The sequence below is a fragment of the Charadrius vociferus genome, unplaced genomic scaffold (genome assembly GCF_000708025.1).
Source record: "Charadrius vociferus isolate BGI_N301 unplaced genomic scaffold, ASM70802v2 scaffold776, whole genome shotgun sequence".
Lineage (NCBI taxonomy): Eukaryota > Metazoa > Chordata > Aves > Charadriiformes > Charadriidae > Charadrius > Charadrius vociferus.
In genome coordinates, this window is record NW_009648775.1 from 1,296,001 (window position 1) to 1,316,004 (window position 20,004).

The following is a 20,004-nucleotide window of genomic DNA, read 5'->3' on the forward strand; positions in this document are numbered from 1 at the left end:
TGTTCCTCCTGTTATTTGTCATGGGTCAAGCAAAGACTAAGATGGCATGAACGGGATGGAGCATCCTCTGCTCAGCTCCTTGGGGAATTCTTTCATGACTTGCACATCTCAAAGAGCTGTTCTGATCCAGCTCCGGGAAGGACTTCCACCCTCTGAAGTTGCGTTGCCAAGGACTAGTTTTGCTACTCAACCTTTAAGTGCAAGAGGGAGGAGAACCCGGGCCAATTCTTGCCTCATGGGTGGGACAGAAGAGTTGGATCTTGACCCCTCGGGGCACTCTGTCTGGATGGGCAGAGCTCATGCTGGTAGTGGTGTCTTTGCAACATCCAGGGCACAGGGATTATTACATTTCACTGTAGGCTCCTGGAACAGCCCAAAACTAGGAAGGCACAGCACAATTTAAGCTGAGTGTATCAGCTGCTGCCATTGTCTTTGGGCAGATGTCTCCATCCTTGTCCAATCCAATACTTGTGTCCCTCAAGTCTGACTCAAACACAACAGAGTCCTATTACTCAGGTACCTGGAAGCTGTACAGCACAGCGATGTTGATCTCCACCAGGGCCTGGTCCTTCCACAGTGAGGAGGTTTTCCTCATATCCAGATTCATTTTCTTGGCCACTTGCTGTAACGAAACATTGTAGAAGGTGAACACTTCTAATGACCAAGAACCAAGGACTGAAGAGCTCTGCTCGAGGAGGGGAACCCAAAGGAGGGACCCAGGCTCACACAAGGCACCTGCAGGGCAGGGCAGCACACTTGCAATGAAGGGCTGATGTTTTGCCTTCCTCTGAGAAGATGTGGTCCAGCCTTTTCCTCTCTGTGACAGGAGCAAGGCCAGTCTGGCCTCCCTTCCTCCCCCGGGCACAGGAAGATGACTAAATGCTGCTGAAAAGGGCCATCAAGAGCAGTTGCTCATTGTGGGAGGAGGGGAAATGGGTGAGTCTGTGGGACAACAGGAGATGGTGGTGATCCGTGTGCTGGGAGGAACAGGCCCCTGCCTGTTCCCAAACCCTGCTTTTTCTCAGCCTGTTTCTTCTACCTGGAGTCCTTCCCCCGGACACTATCACAGACGTGCCTGTGCACAAACACACACTCGCTCTCACCTCTCTGGTTTTCAAGCAACTGGGGAGGGATGCAGCCCCTCCAAGTAACACAGCGTGCCCCTGGGAAGGGCAAAGGAGTCACCCTTGATGGGTGCAGACCCCCTGCACCAGCACCTCCCCATGGCTTGGCTTTGTCTCTGATTCACCCTCTCCCCAGTGTGGAAAGTCCCCGAGCCATGGCAGAGTGCTCCAGAGGGGCCAGCTGGAGGGTCCCCATGAGCAGGCATGTCCCTGAGGAGCCACCAAGTGCCTCAGCACACTCTCAGCCCCACTATGTCTTTGCACTTGACCTTAATCAAGCGCATGACCTGTTGACCTATGGCCTGTTGATCCATAAGATGCTTTGAGAAGTCTATGGGGAGCTCAACAGGCATCACGCTTGTTGTGTTAGATACCACCTGGCCCCGTAGGACACAAAAAAACTTGCCAGCCCATCACACCCTTGGCCACGCGGCTCCAGGAGAATGTAACTGCCTCATCTAAGGAAGACTTGGATGTCCTGTACTCTCCTTCTCAAGGCAACACTCTCTCAGTGTCCTGCCTGCTCCCCAGTTCACCCCAGAAGCACCTAGCCTCCTCGGAGAGGAGGAATTACCTCTAGTATGTTGTAGCGAGAGTTGTCACAATAGTCCCGGACCCCAATCTCTGTGCCCATGTACCAGCCGCTGAAGGGGCAGGCGGAAAACTCCAAGCCACCAATCTCGAGGAGCATGTTGGAAACTGCTGGCAAACCATACCACTTCAGGCCCAGGTCCTTAAACCATTCAAACCTGTTGGGATACAACAGGGTTAGGCTATCAGCGAGACCTCCCCTGCCTAATGCAGGCAGGGGAAGGGAGGAGATTACTTTGCTACCAGCCAACCAGGCTGAAGGACATGTGAGCAGAACGGTTCCTGGAGGCAATATCTCCCTTAGGGGCTGTTTATGGGGAGAAAGTGATGCATCAGGAGCATTACAGAGTCGTGTAAGTCCCAGGAGACTTCAAGGAAAGGGAAACCAGCCCTGAGACAAGGACTCAACTTGCTTTCTACCTCCAGGCTCTGCCAGCTTTACATCACAGTAGAGGGAAGACCTGGAAGAGGGTCTTGGGTAAAGCACCCAAGTCACAGCAAGGACAGGCCAAGCACAGGAGGTGGCTTAGTGTGAACCCAGAGTCGCTGAGTCCTGCCGATGCCCTTGAGCAGTTTCGGGGCTTACTCTGACTTACTTGGGATGTCGGATGGGCACTTCCAGCACAAGCTCGGGGGGGATTTCGAACAGCTCTGGATCGTTGCCGTTGGCTTGCAGGAGCAGAGGCAGGATATCGAAGCGCCCGTGTGGTGCCTTCCACCCTTGCTGGATGCAGATCTACAGGCGAAGCAAAGGTGGGGTTTAGGAGTCCCAGCAGATCACCTGCTCTTCAAGCATTATGGGCAGGGAGTTACATGGCAGAAGGCAGTGTCTCCTAACAGCATCTCTGCTCAGCCCTTACGGTCAAGCAATAACCTCCATCCAAGGGAGCTGTGACATGGGGTTGCCAGTCACAGCCTACCCACGGCCCCGTAAGGGGTTTTTGGGCTGAAAAGGAGCCTAGAACTAGATCCCCAGGTAGGATCATGGCTCTGGAAAAGCTCCTTACCCTATTTGTGCCTGTAATGGTGAAGGAGAAAATGAGTGAGAAAAGCAGAGGAGTTTGGGAAGAGCTGAGCAGAGCACCGGTGCTGCGCGGGCAGCGCCAACGGGCAGATATCATTTCTGATTCCCAACTGACCCAGGTCAGCAGTGGCCGCACACGTCCTCCTGCAACAGATCCCTCCGCACCGCTAAGCGACCCCTTCCCAGCAAAAGCAAAAGTCTTTATGTGCAGCTATGGCCAACTCCTGCCTGCGTGGAAACAGCTTTCATTCCTGGGAAAATATCCCAGGGTGGGACAAATCCAGCTTCACTTTGTGGTGCTGCAGTGGATGCGATAAATCGTGCCTGACCCAGCACCTTCCTCACTCCCGGGATGCTCAGAGCTTCTGCACGCCCCCACCAGCCCCATGCCCGTGATGCCAAGGAAGGAGGGCTTCAGCCGGTACCTCCGTCAGCTCCACGTTTGCGGGGTCTCCCAGGATAGTGCCGTCGGGCTGCTTGTAGCCAGCGTAGCGGATGAGCTGAGCGTTCCAGATGCGGAAGTCGTGCTTACTGTCCGTCCGCTGCGGGAAGATGGTAATAGCAGATCTGGAAGGAAGAGGCAGCGCTGGTGAACGCCGAAGACTTTGCAAGGGCGCAGGAATGGGGGTCGTCAGAGGAACGGCAAAGTGCTGTGGGGGAAAGGTGCTGCCCCTGCCTGCCACCACCCTGTGCACCACCTCTGCTGGTGCCCTGGACAAACCCCAAACATTGATTGCATTTCCGTCATCAGAAGAAGGCATGGCCAGGTGCACTCTAGCTCTGGAATTTGGGGGGTTTCCAGCCGTTCAGCTCCAGGCAGAAGCTGGCTGCTAACATGGGGTTTCAGACAGATCTGGAGAGCAGCTCGTGGTCTGCATTTGATGCCGAATATAGGAAAGGAGAAATAATTGGAAAATCTGCCCTTTGAGGTCCCATGGAGAGCAAGAGGTATACTGGGACCGGCAGGACACTTTCCCCTGATATCAAGTCCCTCTAACGCTCCCCAGGACAGGTGTTGGCTACAACCATCCTATCGTGCAGCGGCTGCTAAAGGAGACAATGCCAACAGGGCCCAGAGCTGGGTTGACACACACCCAGAGGACTTCAGACATAAACCCTGGTGACTCCCTGGTGGCTCACCTGAGGTTCCCTTTGTTGGTGGCGTATTTGATGTGGTTGCAGATATAGTTGAACATCCCATGGGCTGTGGTGCAGTCCCGGGCATCAAACACCTGAAAGAATGGAAGTAATTGTGGTGATGCTACAGCATGCTCCAACTCCCAGGGCAGAGCCAAGCAGAAGAAACACAGCACAGGGAAAGCCCTAAAAGCCACCGTGACTCGTTAGGTATCTAAAGATCCATAATTATGTGTTCCCTGCCTTTACAACATGTGAATGTCTAATCCAGCTGCCCTTTCTGCTTTAGAGAGGTGAGTCATCTGCTGCTCAGGCAAAAACTTCCTCAATCCAGTGCTCTCAATGTGCTGCTGTTCCTGGCTTATCCACCAGCAGTTTTGGTTTCTGCTCTTTGTCTCTTGTAGCTCAAGACTCAAAGCTGAAATAGGACAGGTATCAGTCAGGCCTGAGATCCACTGAAAGGATGGGGACTCATAGAAACATAGCATGGTTTGCGTTGGAAGGGACCTAGTCCAACTCTCCTGCCATCGGCAGGGACATCTTCAGCTAGATCAGGTTGCTCAGAGCCCTGTCCAACCTGACCTTCAATGTTTCCCGGGATGGGGCACCTACAAAAGAATGGGGAAAACAGGAAAGAGAGTCAACAGAAGGCCTGAAGACAACTTCTTGCAGAAACGGCTCCTCCCATGGTTCAGATATGCCAAAAGAAACAGTGGAAGAGAAGAGCTGAAGGCTGAGCTGGGGGCGAAGAAGGCCCAGCCGCCTGGCCCCAGGCAGTGCCTATACCCCGTGTGAAGCAACCACAAGAATTACTCAGCAGCACTTGAGCTGTGCTCCAGGTTACAGAGGGAGACGTCATCTCCGTACCGAGGGATTCCACTAGAGATCACTAATTCAGATCCTACCCGATGCTTCCAGCTAGTCAAAAGGGCACTGAGCCAAATCTTCCCTTGCCACAGCATCTCTGTACCAAGGATGAGTGTGTCCTGCTGCCTCTCTCCAGGCAGAGCAATAGTTTTGGAAGCAGCGTGTAAGATATTGGAGCAGTATCTAGTTTTGGAAAAACTTCTCTAGAGCGCCAGCTTCCAGTTGGCCCCGTTTCAGGCACAAACACCTCAGCTACACCTACCCCACAGATGCTTTTCCAGCTCCTGCTGACTTCCCAGCCTGTGCATCCCCCGAAGCTGTCAAGGAGAGCGGAGCTGCTGTGTGCTGAACACAAGCTGTACCTGTGCTATGCTTCCCCGGGTGTCTGAAGAGCAAAGTTTTGCCTCTCCACAACTCCAGAGCGTCCTTTGGCAGGCAACCTACCAGCTGTCACCAGCTGTGCTGGGGCTCACCTGCAGCTTGGACCACTGAATCCTGCCCACGCAGCGGGCTGCATTTCTCCAGGCATGCTTGGCTCCGTAGATCAGCTCTGTGTCCCGCAGTTGGTAGGTATCAGTGGCTTCAATCTCCTTGGTGACTTCCTCCAGCCTTTCCATGTGGGCCTTGGAGCCAGATCTGCACGTGTGGGGAACGGAGGAGATGGCAGTCACCGACCCGGGTGGAGGGCAGGGAATCTGCTCTCCACCTGGGCACGAGTTCTTTCTTAAGCACACACGTGCACATATACGCACACACGTGTGTGCTTTCAGATAACAGATGACCAATTGCAAATGGGAGAGGTGGGTAATTTGCACAGAGGCACACAACAAATGCTAGGAATGAAACTCTCCTGAAGAAGCAGCTGAACGTGGAGCACCACAGTCTCACCCGGTTTTGACTTGCAAGTGTGAAAGACCAGATCATATGCGACACCTCAGCATAAGCAGCAGCCAGGGCCTGTGACCTTCTACGGCCAATACTTACCTCTTTATGGAGGAGTAGTACTGGTCAATGAAGTCTTTAGCCAAGAGGAGCACCTCCTCTTTTGTCCTGGTATCTTCTGACTTGCGGACGTGTTGGCTAGGGGTCATTACTGAGCCCATGCAGATCTGCTCAGTGCACGCGGTGGTCTGATGAGGCAGAAGGAGACACGCGTGTCTTGGGTTACTGCAGCACTTTTGGTTACATGAGCTGGGCTGGGGAAGTCAACATTAGCTATACAGAAGTTGGTGGCATCTTTGACAAACAGGGACATTTCCAACTTACTTTTTTTCACACCTATAGGTAATGTTGTGTAAGACAGCTCGAGCGTGTGCAACTGTCCCTTGTCCCACCTGATACGGACAATTGGGGCTCACTAGATTCTTTCCCCAGCTTGGCATAAAGTCATATGCTTTTCCTGCTTTATCCCAGCTTATTGCACCAGAGGTTTGAAATCTAGACACCACTGGAGACAAGAAGTGTGGCCTGAATTCATCCAGTTTATCTCCAGATAAAGCCATCTTGAAAACACTGCGATCCACTCAATTATGCCCAGACAACTTTTGCCCAGTCCTGTCAACTCTACTCACCATCGCCGTCTTGAGGTGCAGAGTGTCGTGAAGCACAGAGCCTGTCTCCCAGTTCTTGATTTTGACAAACCGCGGGCATTTGGAAGGACTTCCATTCACTGTGTTCTTAGTTGGGGACTGCCGCCCGGATGGCGGTGGCTGGACAACAGTGAAGACCAGGCACAAGGTTAGTATTCATCAACGAGATGCAGGAAAAAGGCCACAACAAGCAGCAGTATCTTGCATTAGTGGATGCCTGTGCTTAGAACCTAGTGATAATATAGCGAGAAAAAGGTATATGATCCAAACACTGGCAGCATTTGGGATCCTACAATGGAGCAACCAACCCTCAATGCAATTGAGAAGCCATCTCTGTTTACAAGAACAGCCAAACCTGTAGAAGAGGAGTTAAAAAACAGAGACGGAAGCGGCTTAGGTAATATTGTGTTCAAGGTTCCCAGTGGAAGATTTACCTCTCTAAAATATATTGGATGTTTCTTTTTAAGAAGCATCACCTGCTCAGGTTTTACACGTGCCAAGCTCTGCCTCATTAATACGAGCACTGTGAGACAGAGCTAACAGCCGATCGGTCCTCTGAGCAAGCCAAAGGCACGTCTCCTTTGATATCAACGCTGGGAAATCGTAGGAATAAGGATGGATAAATGAAGCAAGTGGGAGGGCTGCTGAATTACGCATAGTCGGATTACTTCAGTCTCAGCTCTGAATCTCCAGCCCTCCCTGATACTCTGCGTCAGGGTGTGCTCATCCAGCACATCTTGAGTTATACACCAACACAAGGAAGAGCCTCAGCCAGCAGAGAGCTTGTAACAAGGAGAGCTGGCTGCCAGTGCTTGTATTTGCACATGTTTTCAGAAATAATATCTGGTATTTCTACTGTGACCCTCAGTCACCCCAAGCACTTAAAAACTTGAAGAGCGATCAGTGCCTGCCAGCACATCATGGGACAGCGAGATCGGTGGTGGCCCTGGCAAGCAGAGATGTTTCTTCTAGGAATCAGATCTTACAGTAGGGTGTAATTCAGTCACTGCAACCGCAACGGTGTCGCTGCAGGTTTCAAGGGGAGACCTGGTGCCACACCACAGGGTCCTGTCAAAACCTTCTTATATTTAGCACCACTTAAAGGCTGGCTTCTCTGCAAAGCAGGGCTTGGACCAAGTTTTGATGTAGACTTTCTACGTGAATCCTGTAGCTTCTGTCCCTTTCTGATCCATCTGCAAGGTTTTTTTTAAAGACGGTGCTGCCTTCAGCAGAGCTGTGTGGAGTCCCACCCTCCTTTTTAGTGGTTCTGGGCTCATGTCCAGTCGCAACTCATGGACCAGCAGCAAGAGTACAAATCCAGCGTTACAGCCTGAAGGACCAACTGAAGACGAGCCGGATCATGGTGGAAGAAGCTCTTGTTTCAGAACAAGCATTTCTGCTGCTGAGCAAACCCAGGAGGGAAAGCAACAGGGACCACCAGGATGACAAAAGCAGATGAGGCTCCAGATCTAACTTATTCTTACTTTGCCAGACAGAAGATTGCTCTGCTTTTCTGAAGCAGAGAGAGAGAGAGAGATGATGCCTGATTAACTGCGAGACTGATGCCTGAGCTGAGCAGACACCACTGCATTGCCCTGGTGGCAATGATGTTGGCCATATTTTTTTCCCTAGTACTTGTTTTTACCATAGTCTCCACACTTTTTTTCCTGGAAAATAGGGATTTCGCTATCAAGCAGCCTGAGGCTCACAGTGTAATACCATGCGCTGAAAGCACATGCTGGGAGCAAGAGGCTGAGGATGGAGGGGGAGGGAGAGCTTTGCAACCTGACCACTTGGTAGGACCCTCTTTGGTCCTCCCAGTTTCCGAAAAGCCGCTCTCTGCACGCCCTCAGGCTATGCTGTCATGGGTCTCTGTGACATTCCTCATGTCACAAGTCCTGTGATCTTCCAGTGGAGTGTTTTGAAGTCCCAGCCCCTGAAGCCAGATGACCACACAGTGGATCTCAGCTTCCCCTTTCCATGCTGCAGAAAACAAATATAAGACTTCGTATAGAGCCCAAAACCAGCAGTAAATAAAAAGAACCTCCTAAATGTGGTCCTGGAAAAGCACTATTTTTAAGATTTTTTTTTTTTTTCAGTTTTGGGGAATCTGACCTGAATTATGGCAGTGGCGTTCCTGGTCATTTTTTTTTCTGCTTGTTTTACTCTTTCAAGAGAATTAAACCACCCCTGAGACACTAACAGCATCCTGTGCTCTCTGCACCAACCTGGGCCACCCTTAGGACCAAAGGGGATAATCTGCCACCTTCCGAGCGTGACTGCTCATGAGATTGGTAAAACCTAGCTGAAAACTGCTGCTCAAAAATGCAAACAAAACCCAATCCTGACCTGTACTTCCACTTGCCAGACAGGAATTAGAAGTACCAAACAGAAGGTGTTGGTTGTACCCGGCACCACTTTTTTATTCGGAGTTAATTTTGGTTTGCTGATGAGGCTTCAGAGCATCTTAGGAGGCATGCTGGAGCAGGTATGGCCCAAGAGCGTGTTACGAATCCAGATGTAGTAACAACCCCATCCTTGAGGTGAGCACGCTCATGGCCCAAGCTGATGGACGGCGGCTGCTTAACATCTGCCTACAGATGTGCTACCTTAAGCCTCTCTCAAAGCTGCTCCCTTTCCTTTTTTGTCTTTTCCCTGCAAGAGTCGGCAAAAGTTTGACTCTTAGCGGAAAGAGGGCTGCGGTGTGGAGGCACGCGGAATCCCTGGGGATGGAGCAGCCCAGGAGACACCACCGACAAGCAGCCGAGGTGCCAGGTCTGGCAACCGCGGCGCAGAGCAGCTGCGGAGAGAGTGACACCCAGAAGAGACTGGGAAAGAGCTGTGTGTGTGTGTGTGTGTGTGTGTGTGTGTATGCCTTCCCTCCACTGCAAAGCTGAAGCCAAATATTACCCCTGGTTCTGTCAGGGAGGTTGTGCGAGATCCTTTCATGTTTTAATTAGGCAGCTGTGCTATTAGTGACTCAAGAGTGGGACAAACGGAGAGACTAACGTAGCAGTCGGGGCGCAGATGCATTATGCAAACATCTTTTGCAGGGAGCGTGTTGGCACTTATCGTCAGCCCGCAGCTTGCGAGCTGTCTGCCCATCTCACAGAGGAAGAGGAGAAACGCACCCAGCCCCGGGCGCCTCTCGGGGCCAGAACGGCAGCGAGCATCTCCCTTTTTGCGGACCCGAGTGGGCTCTACAGATCCTCAGCCTTCCTCCCGCATCCCAACTGGGCTTCGGGGGTCCCCGTGACGGCGGCACATACCGCCCTGATGAAATGCATCGACCGTGGGAGGCTGAGGTCTGCGGCATCAGCCCAGGTCACAGATATATGGGCACGCTGACATTTCCTTCCAGACTGCGTTAACCCCGCTAGCTAAAAGTGTGTTTTTCGCTTTTATAAAGCTGTAAATCATCCTTACAAGCACGGAACTGATATGACTCCCTTCCTCTGCCGGCTACGTGGACACACACCCCCCCGGTTACCCTGGAGCTCCCAACAAATCAATCCGTACGGACTGAAATATGACTCACGCAGGACCTGGGCTGGTGCAGTCACCGCATCTTTCCATGGGTCAGGTTTAGGGCCGGGGGGGAGATTTGGGCTCCTGGGAAACCAGCAAAACACACTGCGTGATTTTGCAAAAAAACCCCAACCAACAAAAGAGGGACGGGGATCGATGCCCACCGGGTCTTTCAGCACCTTATTACAAGCCTCAGTGAGCATTCCCCACCTGGCCAAGTGAATCCACCAAACCCGGCTTTAAAGAGCAACGTGTATAAAAAGCTCACACTTGGCTTGACTCTATTTAACACTATTTATTGCAGCTTGCGAGAAGTTCGGTTGCCTCGACTGCCCGCAGCCCCGGGGCAGCGGCGGCAGGGAGCATGGGGGAAAAACCAGACCGCCTCCAGAAGAGCAGGCGCACCAAATCGGGGATAAGAAGGATAAAAAGAAAGCTGTGCATCTAGTGAAAAAAAAATAAAAAAAAATTAAAGGGTTTAATAACAGCTTAAGACTGGGGGTTTTGGCAGCCCTAACAGGGAGAGAAATTAAGCTCTGAACACAGAAGGTTATAAAGTGCTTATAGTAACAGACATGTACATGCAAAGAGCTTAGCAAAGGAGGCAGAAAGACAGTGTCTGTCCAGAGCTGGGGCAAAGGGACCAGAGCGGTGACCTGGCCTTGGGCGAGATGAGCTCGTGATACCTGCCATAGCGCATTAACCGCACGGCGAGACATGGGGCTGCCCAGAAACGTCTCCCCAGCAGCTGAACAAAGTGTGTTGCAGCTCTTGGATGCACCCATTTGTGTGTGCCGATGGAGGATAATACCCACCGTAAGGTTGTCTATGCTTCTGGGAGACCTGGCCGCAATCCTGAGCTGCAGCCAGGCGAGAGGAGGATGGCGATATCTCTCAAACACGTCTGAGCACCCTACCAGGTTGGTTAAAGCCATGCAGCAAGTCTGGCATGCTCAGGAGCATCTCGGCCACCCTGCGTGTGCATCAGCACCTGCACAGCAGGTCTCGCATGTCCCATGAGCCTCCGACACTGTGCGCGCTGCAAAAGTTCACTTGAACATCATTCTGCTCAGGAGTCCCAGGAGAAACAGCAGTGCTCCTGGCACGGGGGGAATGAGGCCGCGGGCAGAGTTAAACCGAGACCATGTCACCTCCATGGGCATGAAGAGACCACGTAATCTCATGTGACCTCCCCTCCCTGCTTCTGGCTTTGCATCATGCCAAACGGCCCTGAAATGGGAAAGCATGAAGTGGCAGAGCTGTGGCCCGGGAGGTGCTGCTGGACACTGTTGGGTATCAGGGCCAGGCTCAACATCTGGGTGTCAACCACACCACGAGTGGCACCCAGCCTGTGGTGGTCTGCAGGTGACACGTCAGCGAGGAGCGTTGCACTGCGGCTCGTTGGAGCTGGGAAGAGGCATCAGCCAGAGGTATCTGCTGAGGACATTCCTGAGCTGAGGAAACACTGATTTTCTCGGAAGTCTTCATGTGACCACTAAATCACTTTTCTCCCCTCCTTTGGAAAACAGTCTTTACTATGTCACCCTGAGAAATACGCTGGGGCAAGGAGACTGAATGGTCCCCAGACTGGTCCCCCGTGTCCTGCCCTGCTGCTGGTTAATCCCATCAGGGAGACATGTTTGCCTGAACAGGCTTGGCAGCACTCACGCACGTCATGTTTTCCCCAAGGTGATCTTTCTGGCCTGGCAGGGTCTGCCTTACGTCTCTGGCTTTGCTACAAACGCGGAGTTAATCCACTTTTGGCAAGGAAGCCCAAGAATTTATGTCCGTGGAGTGTGAGGAGATGAAAAGGCACCGTACAACATATTATCTGAAGTGCTCTATTGAATTACCATCACATGAATCAAAACGACTTTAACGATGCAACTCGGCTTTTTGCCACGAGAAGGGACGACAGTCCCAAGGGAGGTTTCAGAGTCCTGGTCCCTGGCTGCGCTCCCATCCCACTCTGGCCCCTTGGATAAAGAACATCGTTCTCTGGTGACTTTTACACTGCCCAAACCACAGGGAATTTGGCTTTTGGACCAAATGGGCTCCACGCCCCATCAACTCCAGCTCTTGGGATCAAAGGTCTTCAGGGTAGTGCGTGTAGACCTTGCAGGTTCTCTGGGGTGTGAGAGCCCACCAGGATGGGTGATGAAGCCCCAAGCCCCCTTCCCACCCAAAGCAGCACGAGCCATGGGCTCTTACCTGCTCTGCTTCAGAGTAGGGGTTGTTCAGGACCACAGGCACGTTGCTCTTCCCCCACAGGTCACCGAAGACACGGTCGTTCTCCATCCGAGCTGGTAAAGCTTTCTGTGGCTTGTTTTCCACTTCCCTGAAACTGAAGGGTTAAAAACCATTTGGGTCAGCGGGCTGGAGGGTGGCTGGGTGCTGGGACCATGGGGCCAGGTCCCGGAGCGATGGCTCCAGGACCATCTCCAGCTGCTTCCCGCAGGAGCAAAAGCTCACGCGTCACCCTGCGGGAGGGGAGGAAATGCTCGACCTCGGCCGAGGCGATGAATCACCGTGGCGGGGGCAACCCAAACACAATAGGAATTTCGCCGAGCGGGTGAGCGAAGTGCCTGCAAAACAACAGGAACCCCCTGCCCAGACAGGGCAGACCCTCTGCACCCCAAAAACCCAAGCCAGAGCCCTGCAAAGACAAGCACAAGGCTGGGGAAAGGAGAGCTGTACGCAGTTCCAGCTGCAAAACCTCATGGCAAAAGCTCATAGCAGAACCAGCCGGGTTTGCAGAGCAGCTTGGTGTTTATGAGCGGAAGAGAGGAAAGAAAAAAAAAAAACCCAAGAAAAAAAATAGGTGGCTCCCAGGAGGGAGAGACAGCTCTCTCTCCTCTTCCTGACCTTTACAGATGCTGCAAATGCTGGCGAGCGGGAGTGATTTTACTTGAGCAAACTGATGGATTGCCTCCACGGAGCTGGGAGTCGGTAAGGCTGAGGGGCTGAGGATGACCCAGCGCTGGCTGCCCCGGCCGGCGCAGAGAGCCCGGTGTAACCCACGGTGCACACAGCCTCCCACGCACGTTGTGCCCGGGGAAAGTGCTGCGGGATGTCGGTGAGGCTGTTAAACTCCATCCAAGCAGGCGATGGAAAACCACTGCCATATGGAGAAAAAACCAACCGGGTTGAGAGCTGTGATGCTCAGAGAACGCAGGCTGCGGCGTCCGCACCGAAGGCACCAACCACCTTGGTGAGGCCACACATGGGATGGAGATCCACGGGTTGAGCTGCACGGGACCACAGGCCGGGATGGGCAGCCATGCTATCTTCACCCTTGCTCAACAGACCGTCGGGGTAACGTGCCCTGGCAATTGTTTCGCTCATGCTGTCAGTTCTTAAAAGTCTTCCAGATGCCCACTAAAGTCAATAATGAGCCTTCTCATTAACGGCAGCAGGCTTTGGGCACTGACCAAAGTAGGACACTCGCACTCAGGACATAATTCACACCGACACAGTGCTCTTGACACCATCTCAGGCAGATGCGTACATACAAATTCGGGTTCACAATCCTCCTCACTCCCCAGCTCGTATCTTTAGGTACAGTTTAAGGAAAATACTTCACTTAAAAGTGATCTTCCTGTGCCCTAAGCTTTCTGTAGTTTTTCTGCCTTTACAGAGCAATGTTCAGCTGCCAAAATACTACACCAGGCTCCTGGACGCCTTCCAAACATTGGCTGCCTTAGGGTGGAAGTGGCCAGCTTGGAGCAAGCGAGGAGGTACAGGTGCCATAGGGGCAGTTTTTACTGCCTTTTATATTCCCCCTCCCCCTCGGAAAAGAAAGCTGCTCTTTTGTGACTTGGCTCCTACGAGTATGCCAAAGGGTTTCAATCAGATAAAACAGGAGAAACCCCACCCGCTGCACAGCACGGCCGCGGCCAAAGACAACAGGTCCCGGTGCTGCTGGGAGCACTCGGCAGCCACGCAGGTCCCAGGGCTGGGGACAACCATGAACCATTCCATACCCACTCTGCCCTCCGCCAGCCCGCCCACAGGGGAAGCTCCGGGTGTCTCGACATGTCCAGCCTACTTTCATCCAGAGAATTCCCAGCAGCAAGACAGGGAATTAGCAGGATGAAAATTCAGCAGATCTGGCTCTTCCCCTAAGTCAAGGCCAGCTATGAAACCTCCTGGAGAACACTCATTTCCACGGCCGTATTCCCCTGCCCTCTTGCTCTGAGCCCCATCACACCAGGGAGGGTGGAGGCAGGTCAATGCAAAGCCACTGAGCACATGAAATGATGGCCATACACAACCCATCTCCTGTAGCTGGAGAGACCCAATGTGCTGCTCCCCAAAACTGGCCCAAAAATCAAGACACAAGCACTAAACCCATAAGGCGATGGAAGAAATCTCTGGGCTTGACTGGTGCCTGGGGCTCAGCAGAGGGAACCTGCCCTCCTTGAGGGACCACAGTGCCTCTCCAGGGGCACAGACTTTGCCTCCATGCAGACAAGAGAGCCTTGGGCAGACAGCCCCCAGCGTGCCAGGTATCCCACGGGCACCTCCAAAATGACACTGAGCGTATGCCTGCAGGTGCCTGGCATGTCCCACTGCTTCCAGGATGGTGTTTGCGAGCCCGTCTAAATGGGCATCTGCCGGCACGAGGGAACCTCGGAGAGGAATCCATCAATCGGCAGCAGCAGCCGGAGGTCTCGGCCGGGAGGCTGCACGCGTAATCTCATCATCTGCACATCAGAGAAGCAATAAATGCTGCTACCTGCGCCAACGGCGGGGGGAAAGACCAGATGCTTGAATTAAGTCATCGCTGTCATCGGCTACTTTGTGTATTGCAAGTATTGCTGGAGCGGGGCCCTGTTCCCGTTCGCTGTCCTCCAGCATCACCCGACAGCGAGATGCACCGTCCCGAGGCACAGCGAAGTCCATGTGGGTGTTGAGGGTTGGATGCTCAGCAGCAAATGCTCCGCATCTCATCGCCTGTTGGCAACTGGGGCAGAAACGGGTTGTGTATTGCTATTCTTGACGGACTTACGGCTGCGTGAGCAAGGCAGCGAGGTGCTGCCCTCACCCTCTGCCGCTGCTATAAAAGCCCGGTTAAGCGTAGCTGCAATGAAGCCATTAGGACTAAAGCCATGGTTGTCTCTCTCGCCCCCCTGGTGGTGTTGCGCTGCAGTTCTCTCAGTGTCAGGCGAGGATGTCCGTCCGTCTGTCCGTCCATCCCTCGCAGGGCTGTGGGTGTGTGCCCCTGCGCTGAGCGAGCGCAGACCTCTCCCGGATGAGGCTGCCCAGAAGTATCCGGCTCTGTCTTTTGGAGAGAGGCAGGGAGAGAAAAGCCCATTCAGAGCAGCCGCAGCCTCACCCCAGATTGGCCGGAGGGGGGGGGAATTAAAAAAACCCACATCAATTGCTTCATTTTACAAATATTTCCTGCCGTTTCTTGTAACTGCCTTGTTTGAAAGCTCAGGCAGGAACAGGGTCTTTTGGGTCAATTATTTTCCTCTCTTGACTTGGCTTCCCCAGCCACCAGCAGAGACGTGGGGTGACCTGCCACGTTCATACGAGGATGCCACTTGCACTCGAGGTGACCGGGAGGATGGCCAGAACACTGTGCCTGAGCTCAGCCTCCGGATCATGTTTCCGAAAACACTTTATCGACACAAGAGCCCTTCTCAGGGGTTCCTGGTGGGCGATGGGGAGGGTGCAGATCCCCCGAGGGGGTCAGGGGAAAGCAGGGCTTGCCCTCCGCTGCCGGCCGCCTTCGGAGAAATCCTCACGACTCACCATCAGACCTGTCCTGGGCGCTTTCGGGCATCGAACAGGAGGATTTTAAAAATCACCGCTATAGTGTCTTGGAAGAACTGGAAGCAAAGCTGAAGGTCTGTCCTCAGAGGCACTCGTATGGCTGAACCCCCCCAAAAGCCAGATCCAGGATCCTTCTGACCTGGGTCCCACCGCCGGAGCCACTCAATACTATTTCAGCATTAACAAAATCTTTCGGATCCAGAGCAGGTTTTGGGGAAGTGACCCCATTTGATGTCATCTCTTGTCCTGAAAGCAAAATTTGCTACTTAAAAAAAGAAAAGAGGAATCCTGCCCTCCCCCACCAGCACACAGGCAGAGGCCGGGATGCTGCCACACCTCGGAAAGAGCATCTGGCTGTTTGGAGAAATGAGAGGCACCACTGTTTTCTTTTGACTAATTTGATGATGTTGCAGTGCTCAGAGTGATGAAGCAGAAGGGAAGTTGCTGAGACAGCCCTTTGAGAAATTTCTCCAAAGCTTTTCCAAAAAGAGAGGAGAAAAAAAAAAAAGATATGAGCAAAAAGAAAGTTTGTCACTTGGCTCCTTTGAATTTGCTTGGCAGAAGGATCTCTCTGGTTTCCCAGGCAGAGAGAAGAGGTACCACTAACTGCTGCAATCCCCAGGGGACAACTTGGATGAACTGATAAGGATGTGGATGTCCACACTTGCGATGACGGCTCTCGTGCCGTAATGCCGATAGCAGCGCTCTGTGCTGCAACCGCGAGGGATCGACTCCTTCCAGGCCCTTGTCCTGGCAGCTGAAAACCCTACGCCGGCGCTTGGGACCTGCGTGGGAAGCTCACGTGTGCACACACCGCTTGCTCTGAGCTGCGGGAGAGAAATGCCTTCTTTTTCCTTTTTCCCCCGCTCCCGGTGTGTCCTTGGGGATGGCCGCGAGGCTCCGCTGCACATTCCTCCTCTTTCCAGTGCTAGAGGCTGGGGCAAATGGCTCTTGATTTACCTCTCTTTTGCCCCATGGAAAACCATACTCCAGAGGGCATCACACCCTCAGAAGTTAATATTTCCTTGGTGTCACACCCCTGGGGCAGCTCAAAGTCTCCTTTGCTGGAGAAAAAAGGCAAGGGATGGCACAACGGCCCATGTTAGATGGAGAGCTGGGAGCAGGGATGGGACAGAGGTGGGATCTGCAGGGTGCAGCGAGTGGAGCAGAGCTCAGGGAACAAGTGGGAATGTTGTGTGCAGAAGGAATAACCCCAGAAGGTGGGATGCGCTCCCCGGAGAGGCAGTGGGGACAGCGTGGCCGGAGCAGGTCACTGTGGAATGATCAAAGCAAGAAACCACTTCATAAATGAGAAAGGGGAGGTTGAACGGCACTGAAGGAAGAGGACAAAAGCTTCACCGACAACCACATGGTGTGGCTTGAAGGAGGTCTTGCACCCGCAGAAGGTCAGAGCGCCGCTGGGCTGTGCCCAGGGGTGGGATTAGGGACTCATGAGCTGAGAAAGCTGCACAGCACGGCTGCAGAGACATCCTATGACATACAGAGTTGGTAAATGCCATTGAGTAGGCATTGACGGATAAAGACCTGGGAACAGATCCAAGCGATCCCAAAGTCCCACCGGCATTGTTGGAGATTCAGCCAGTGTCAGATGCAACCTACAACCGCCACGCTGGTCCCTTCCCAGCCCTGCCCAAAGAGGGAGGCTGATTCCAGCCTTAGCATCTTATTTGGAGCCCATACGCAGTTCAGGTCTGCCGGGAGAGCGCAGGCTCCTACGTGGGCCATGGGTTTGTCTGCCGGGACCACGTACAAGGAGAACAGCCATCCCATGGGATGCGAGGAGTGGCACCTGCAGAGTAGGTGAAGGGTGCTTTGGAGACGGGTCCAAGAGGGCTCCATGGGGGTATATTTGGGTGGAATATCTTATTTACAGGCACAAAATGCCTCTCTGGATTAGACTGATGTAGTCAGAGTGACGAGGAAGAAGAATCCGGGGAGAGTTATTCACTGCCAAAGCTTCCTACTTCCCCATTTTGCAGAATGGCAATAACATGATAGTTTCAGGGAACCTTTTCATTTCAGAGGTTTTAAAGTTTCGTGTCCAAGTACAGAATAATGAAGACATCAGAAATGCAAATGAAATGTTTTGAGCAACACAAAGAGATTTTGGCGGCAGCGAAGGAGGTGGGAGGAAGAGAATTTTCTCTTCGAGAACTGCAAAATTACGGGGTTTGTTCCAATGCAGGATGGAGCCTGAAACCTTGAAACCCTTCATAAACAGAATTCCTGCTCTCAGCACACTTCTCCCTCTCAGGGCTGCTGATGCTGCTTTTTGGACCGAAACTGCCATGTTTCCATCATGCTGTTCATGTTATGGAATAGACCTGAGAAGAAAAATAAATACTGGCAACTCGCCTAGGTTAGCTGGCAGAGAGTGAATCAAACTCTATTTTTGTTTTCTAGCCCACGGTGAGCCTCATGGCAGAAATGCCAGCTCTCATCATACCTTGCGCCCCATTTTCCATGCTCTGTTGTATGATTGACTTCATGGCAGATGGCTTGAGCCGAGTAGCAGACATTCCACCGTGGTCGCAGCCCATCCCGTGGGTACGTACCATGGACCTGGGGCACCTTACAGCTGGAAATCAATGGGGACCAAAAGCCAGGTCATGGCAGGGGAAACTGCCCCCAGGAGTGCAGACTACGGGTGCAGGGGATGGAGAGGAACTGATTCCCGCCCCCCCCCCCAGTGCAAACTTCACAGTTTCCAGTTTTGTTTGCAAGTAACATTAGAGACATGGGCTGGAAACCCAAAGCATCAGGTGTAATTTGAGTTGCTTTTGGCAAAGCCCTCCTTGAACAAGAAGTGTTTGGCTCCTTATGAATAACCTCAAACTTGTACCATTCCTTTTTAGCCCTAGGCAAGCTGTCACAGCTCTGCCAGCCGGACCGGCTTTGACAAAACGCTACAGGCTGTGAAGGTCAGCACCAGGCGAAGACAGAGATGGAGCAGGATTGGTCCCAAGACCAGCATCTCCAGCTGGATCCATGGTTAAGCGGTCCAGGCTGTAGGTGTCGAGCTCAACCTTGAGCGAGGTGTTGCACCCTCCTGGTGTCTAGGTAGAGCTCTGTTCCTGTTTTGACTAACGCCAGCTTTGCTTGTTCCCCCCCAGCCTGGAGAAGTCATGGCCTACAGCATGAGAGCTGCATCAATCTGATAAGACTTATTTTTTGGGGCATTTCTTTGGCATCGATCAACACAGTCTCCACGGTTATCCACTCCCCGTCGCTCCCTGACCTTTCTGCGCTTCTCCTACGGACCAAGAAAACTCTCACTGTAGAAGACCTTCACCGTGCCCCAGCTCTGTCTGAGACCAAGCAGAGGAGATGAATCATCTCCAGCACGTCGCAGGAGTGGGAGGAGAGGCGGCGGTGAAATGCCCTTTACCCTGCAGAGCAGCTCTCGACAAATTTTCCCTGCAGTATATCTCCTTTCTCACTTCTCCGCTCCAGCCCAGGTCTTCTCACTTGTACAGAGTCCTACAGCAAGAGTGAGGCTGCAGCTTTTCATCAAGTGAAAGATTGAAGACTAATTTTGAACGAAAAGTGGATTTTCAGTCGCAAGGTTCATAGATTACATCATAGATTTAATTTTTTTAAAGGGTATTGAAAAATAAAGCGAGTGGAGTTTTGGTGAAGTACCCACTTCACTAATATTCTTGCTGGTTTGAGGTCCTTCAGTTTAAGTGTTTCGGTTTAATCTCTTTATGAAGAGAAGAGACTCCTCAAAGAAAAATCACATTTTTCATCCTTTCCTCCCAGCCAGCGCAGAATTTCCTCGGAGAACCCGCAGCTGGTGGGACAGGATGGGGATACTGGGGGGACACGTTTTGAAGGGTGAAGCTGTACCTTATATCAATGCTTGGGATTGTGCCCTCCGGGGGCTTCACCAGCTCATGAGCCTCAGCTCCATCACACCAAAAACAGAGCGAGAGAAGGGATTTTTAAGCACCCCTGCACGTTTTGTTGGACCTGTAGTCAGGCACAACCCCTTCAAGGTTTCAATTCTTTGGTTGCTTAAACTGGGTTCCCCCTGAGATGCATCGGTGCTGGGTTAAAGGATGCGCGTTCCGGACAGGTAACCCTCATCCTTCCAGGGGGATCGCTGGGCTCAGGGAGGTTAAATTGTCTCCTATCGCCCAGCGGAGACCAAACCCAATGGTTTCTGAAAGCAGCCAAACAAAAAAGCAGCGTGATGAGACCTGGGGGTGAGGGTGGCAGGAGGGGACGGCAGGGAAGGATGTCCCCGAGCGCTCTCTGTCCCACCGCTGTTCCCCAGACGTCTGCCACCCGCCGCCGGCGCCGAGCTGATTTCTGCCACCCCCCCCCCCTCCATCCCGCT

General features: G+C 52.7%; 1 protein-coding gene across 1 annotated transcript in view; it reads right to left on the bottom strand.

Moving 5' to 3' along the window:
- The window catches only part of NOS1 (nitric oxide synthase 1 (neuronal)), a 38,401-nt gene that overhangs the window by 16,161 nt on the left and 2,236 nt on the right, over positions 1 to 20,004 (bottom strand). The window contains exons 2-10 of the mRNA XM_009886739.1: positions 12,072 to 12,204; positions 6,315 to 6,452; positions 5,728 to 5,873; positions 5,217 to 5,379; positions 3,880 to 3,971; positions 3,165 to 3,306; positions 2,312 to 2,451; positions 1,699 to 1,873; positions 521 to 622 (exon numbers count right to left, since the gene is read on the bottom strand). Of these exons, the coding sequence (XP_009885041.1) occupies positions 521 to 622; positions 1,699 to 1,873; positions 2,312 to 2,451; positions 3,165 to 3,306; positions 3,880 to 3,971; positions 5,217 to 5,379; positions 5,728 to 5,873; positions 6,315 to 6,452; positions 12,072 to 12,204 (1,231 nt within the window). The remainder of the gene's footprint in view (positions 1 to 520; positions 623 to 1,698; positions 1,874 to 2,311; positions 2,452 to 3,164; positions 3,307 to 3,879; positions 3,972 to 5,216; positions 5,380 to 5,727; positions 5,874 to 6,314; positions 6,453 to 12,071; positions 12,205 to 20,004) is intronic.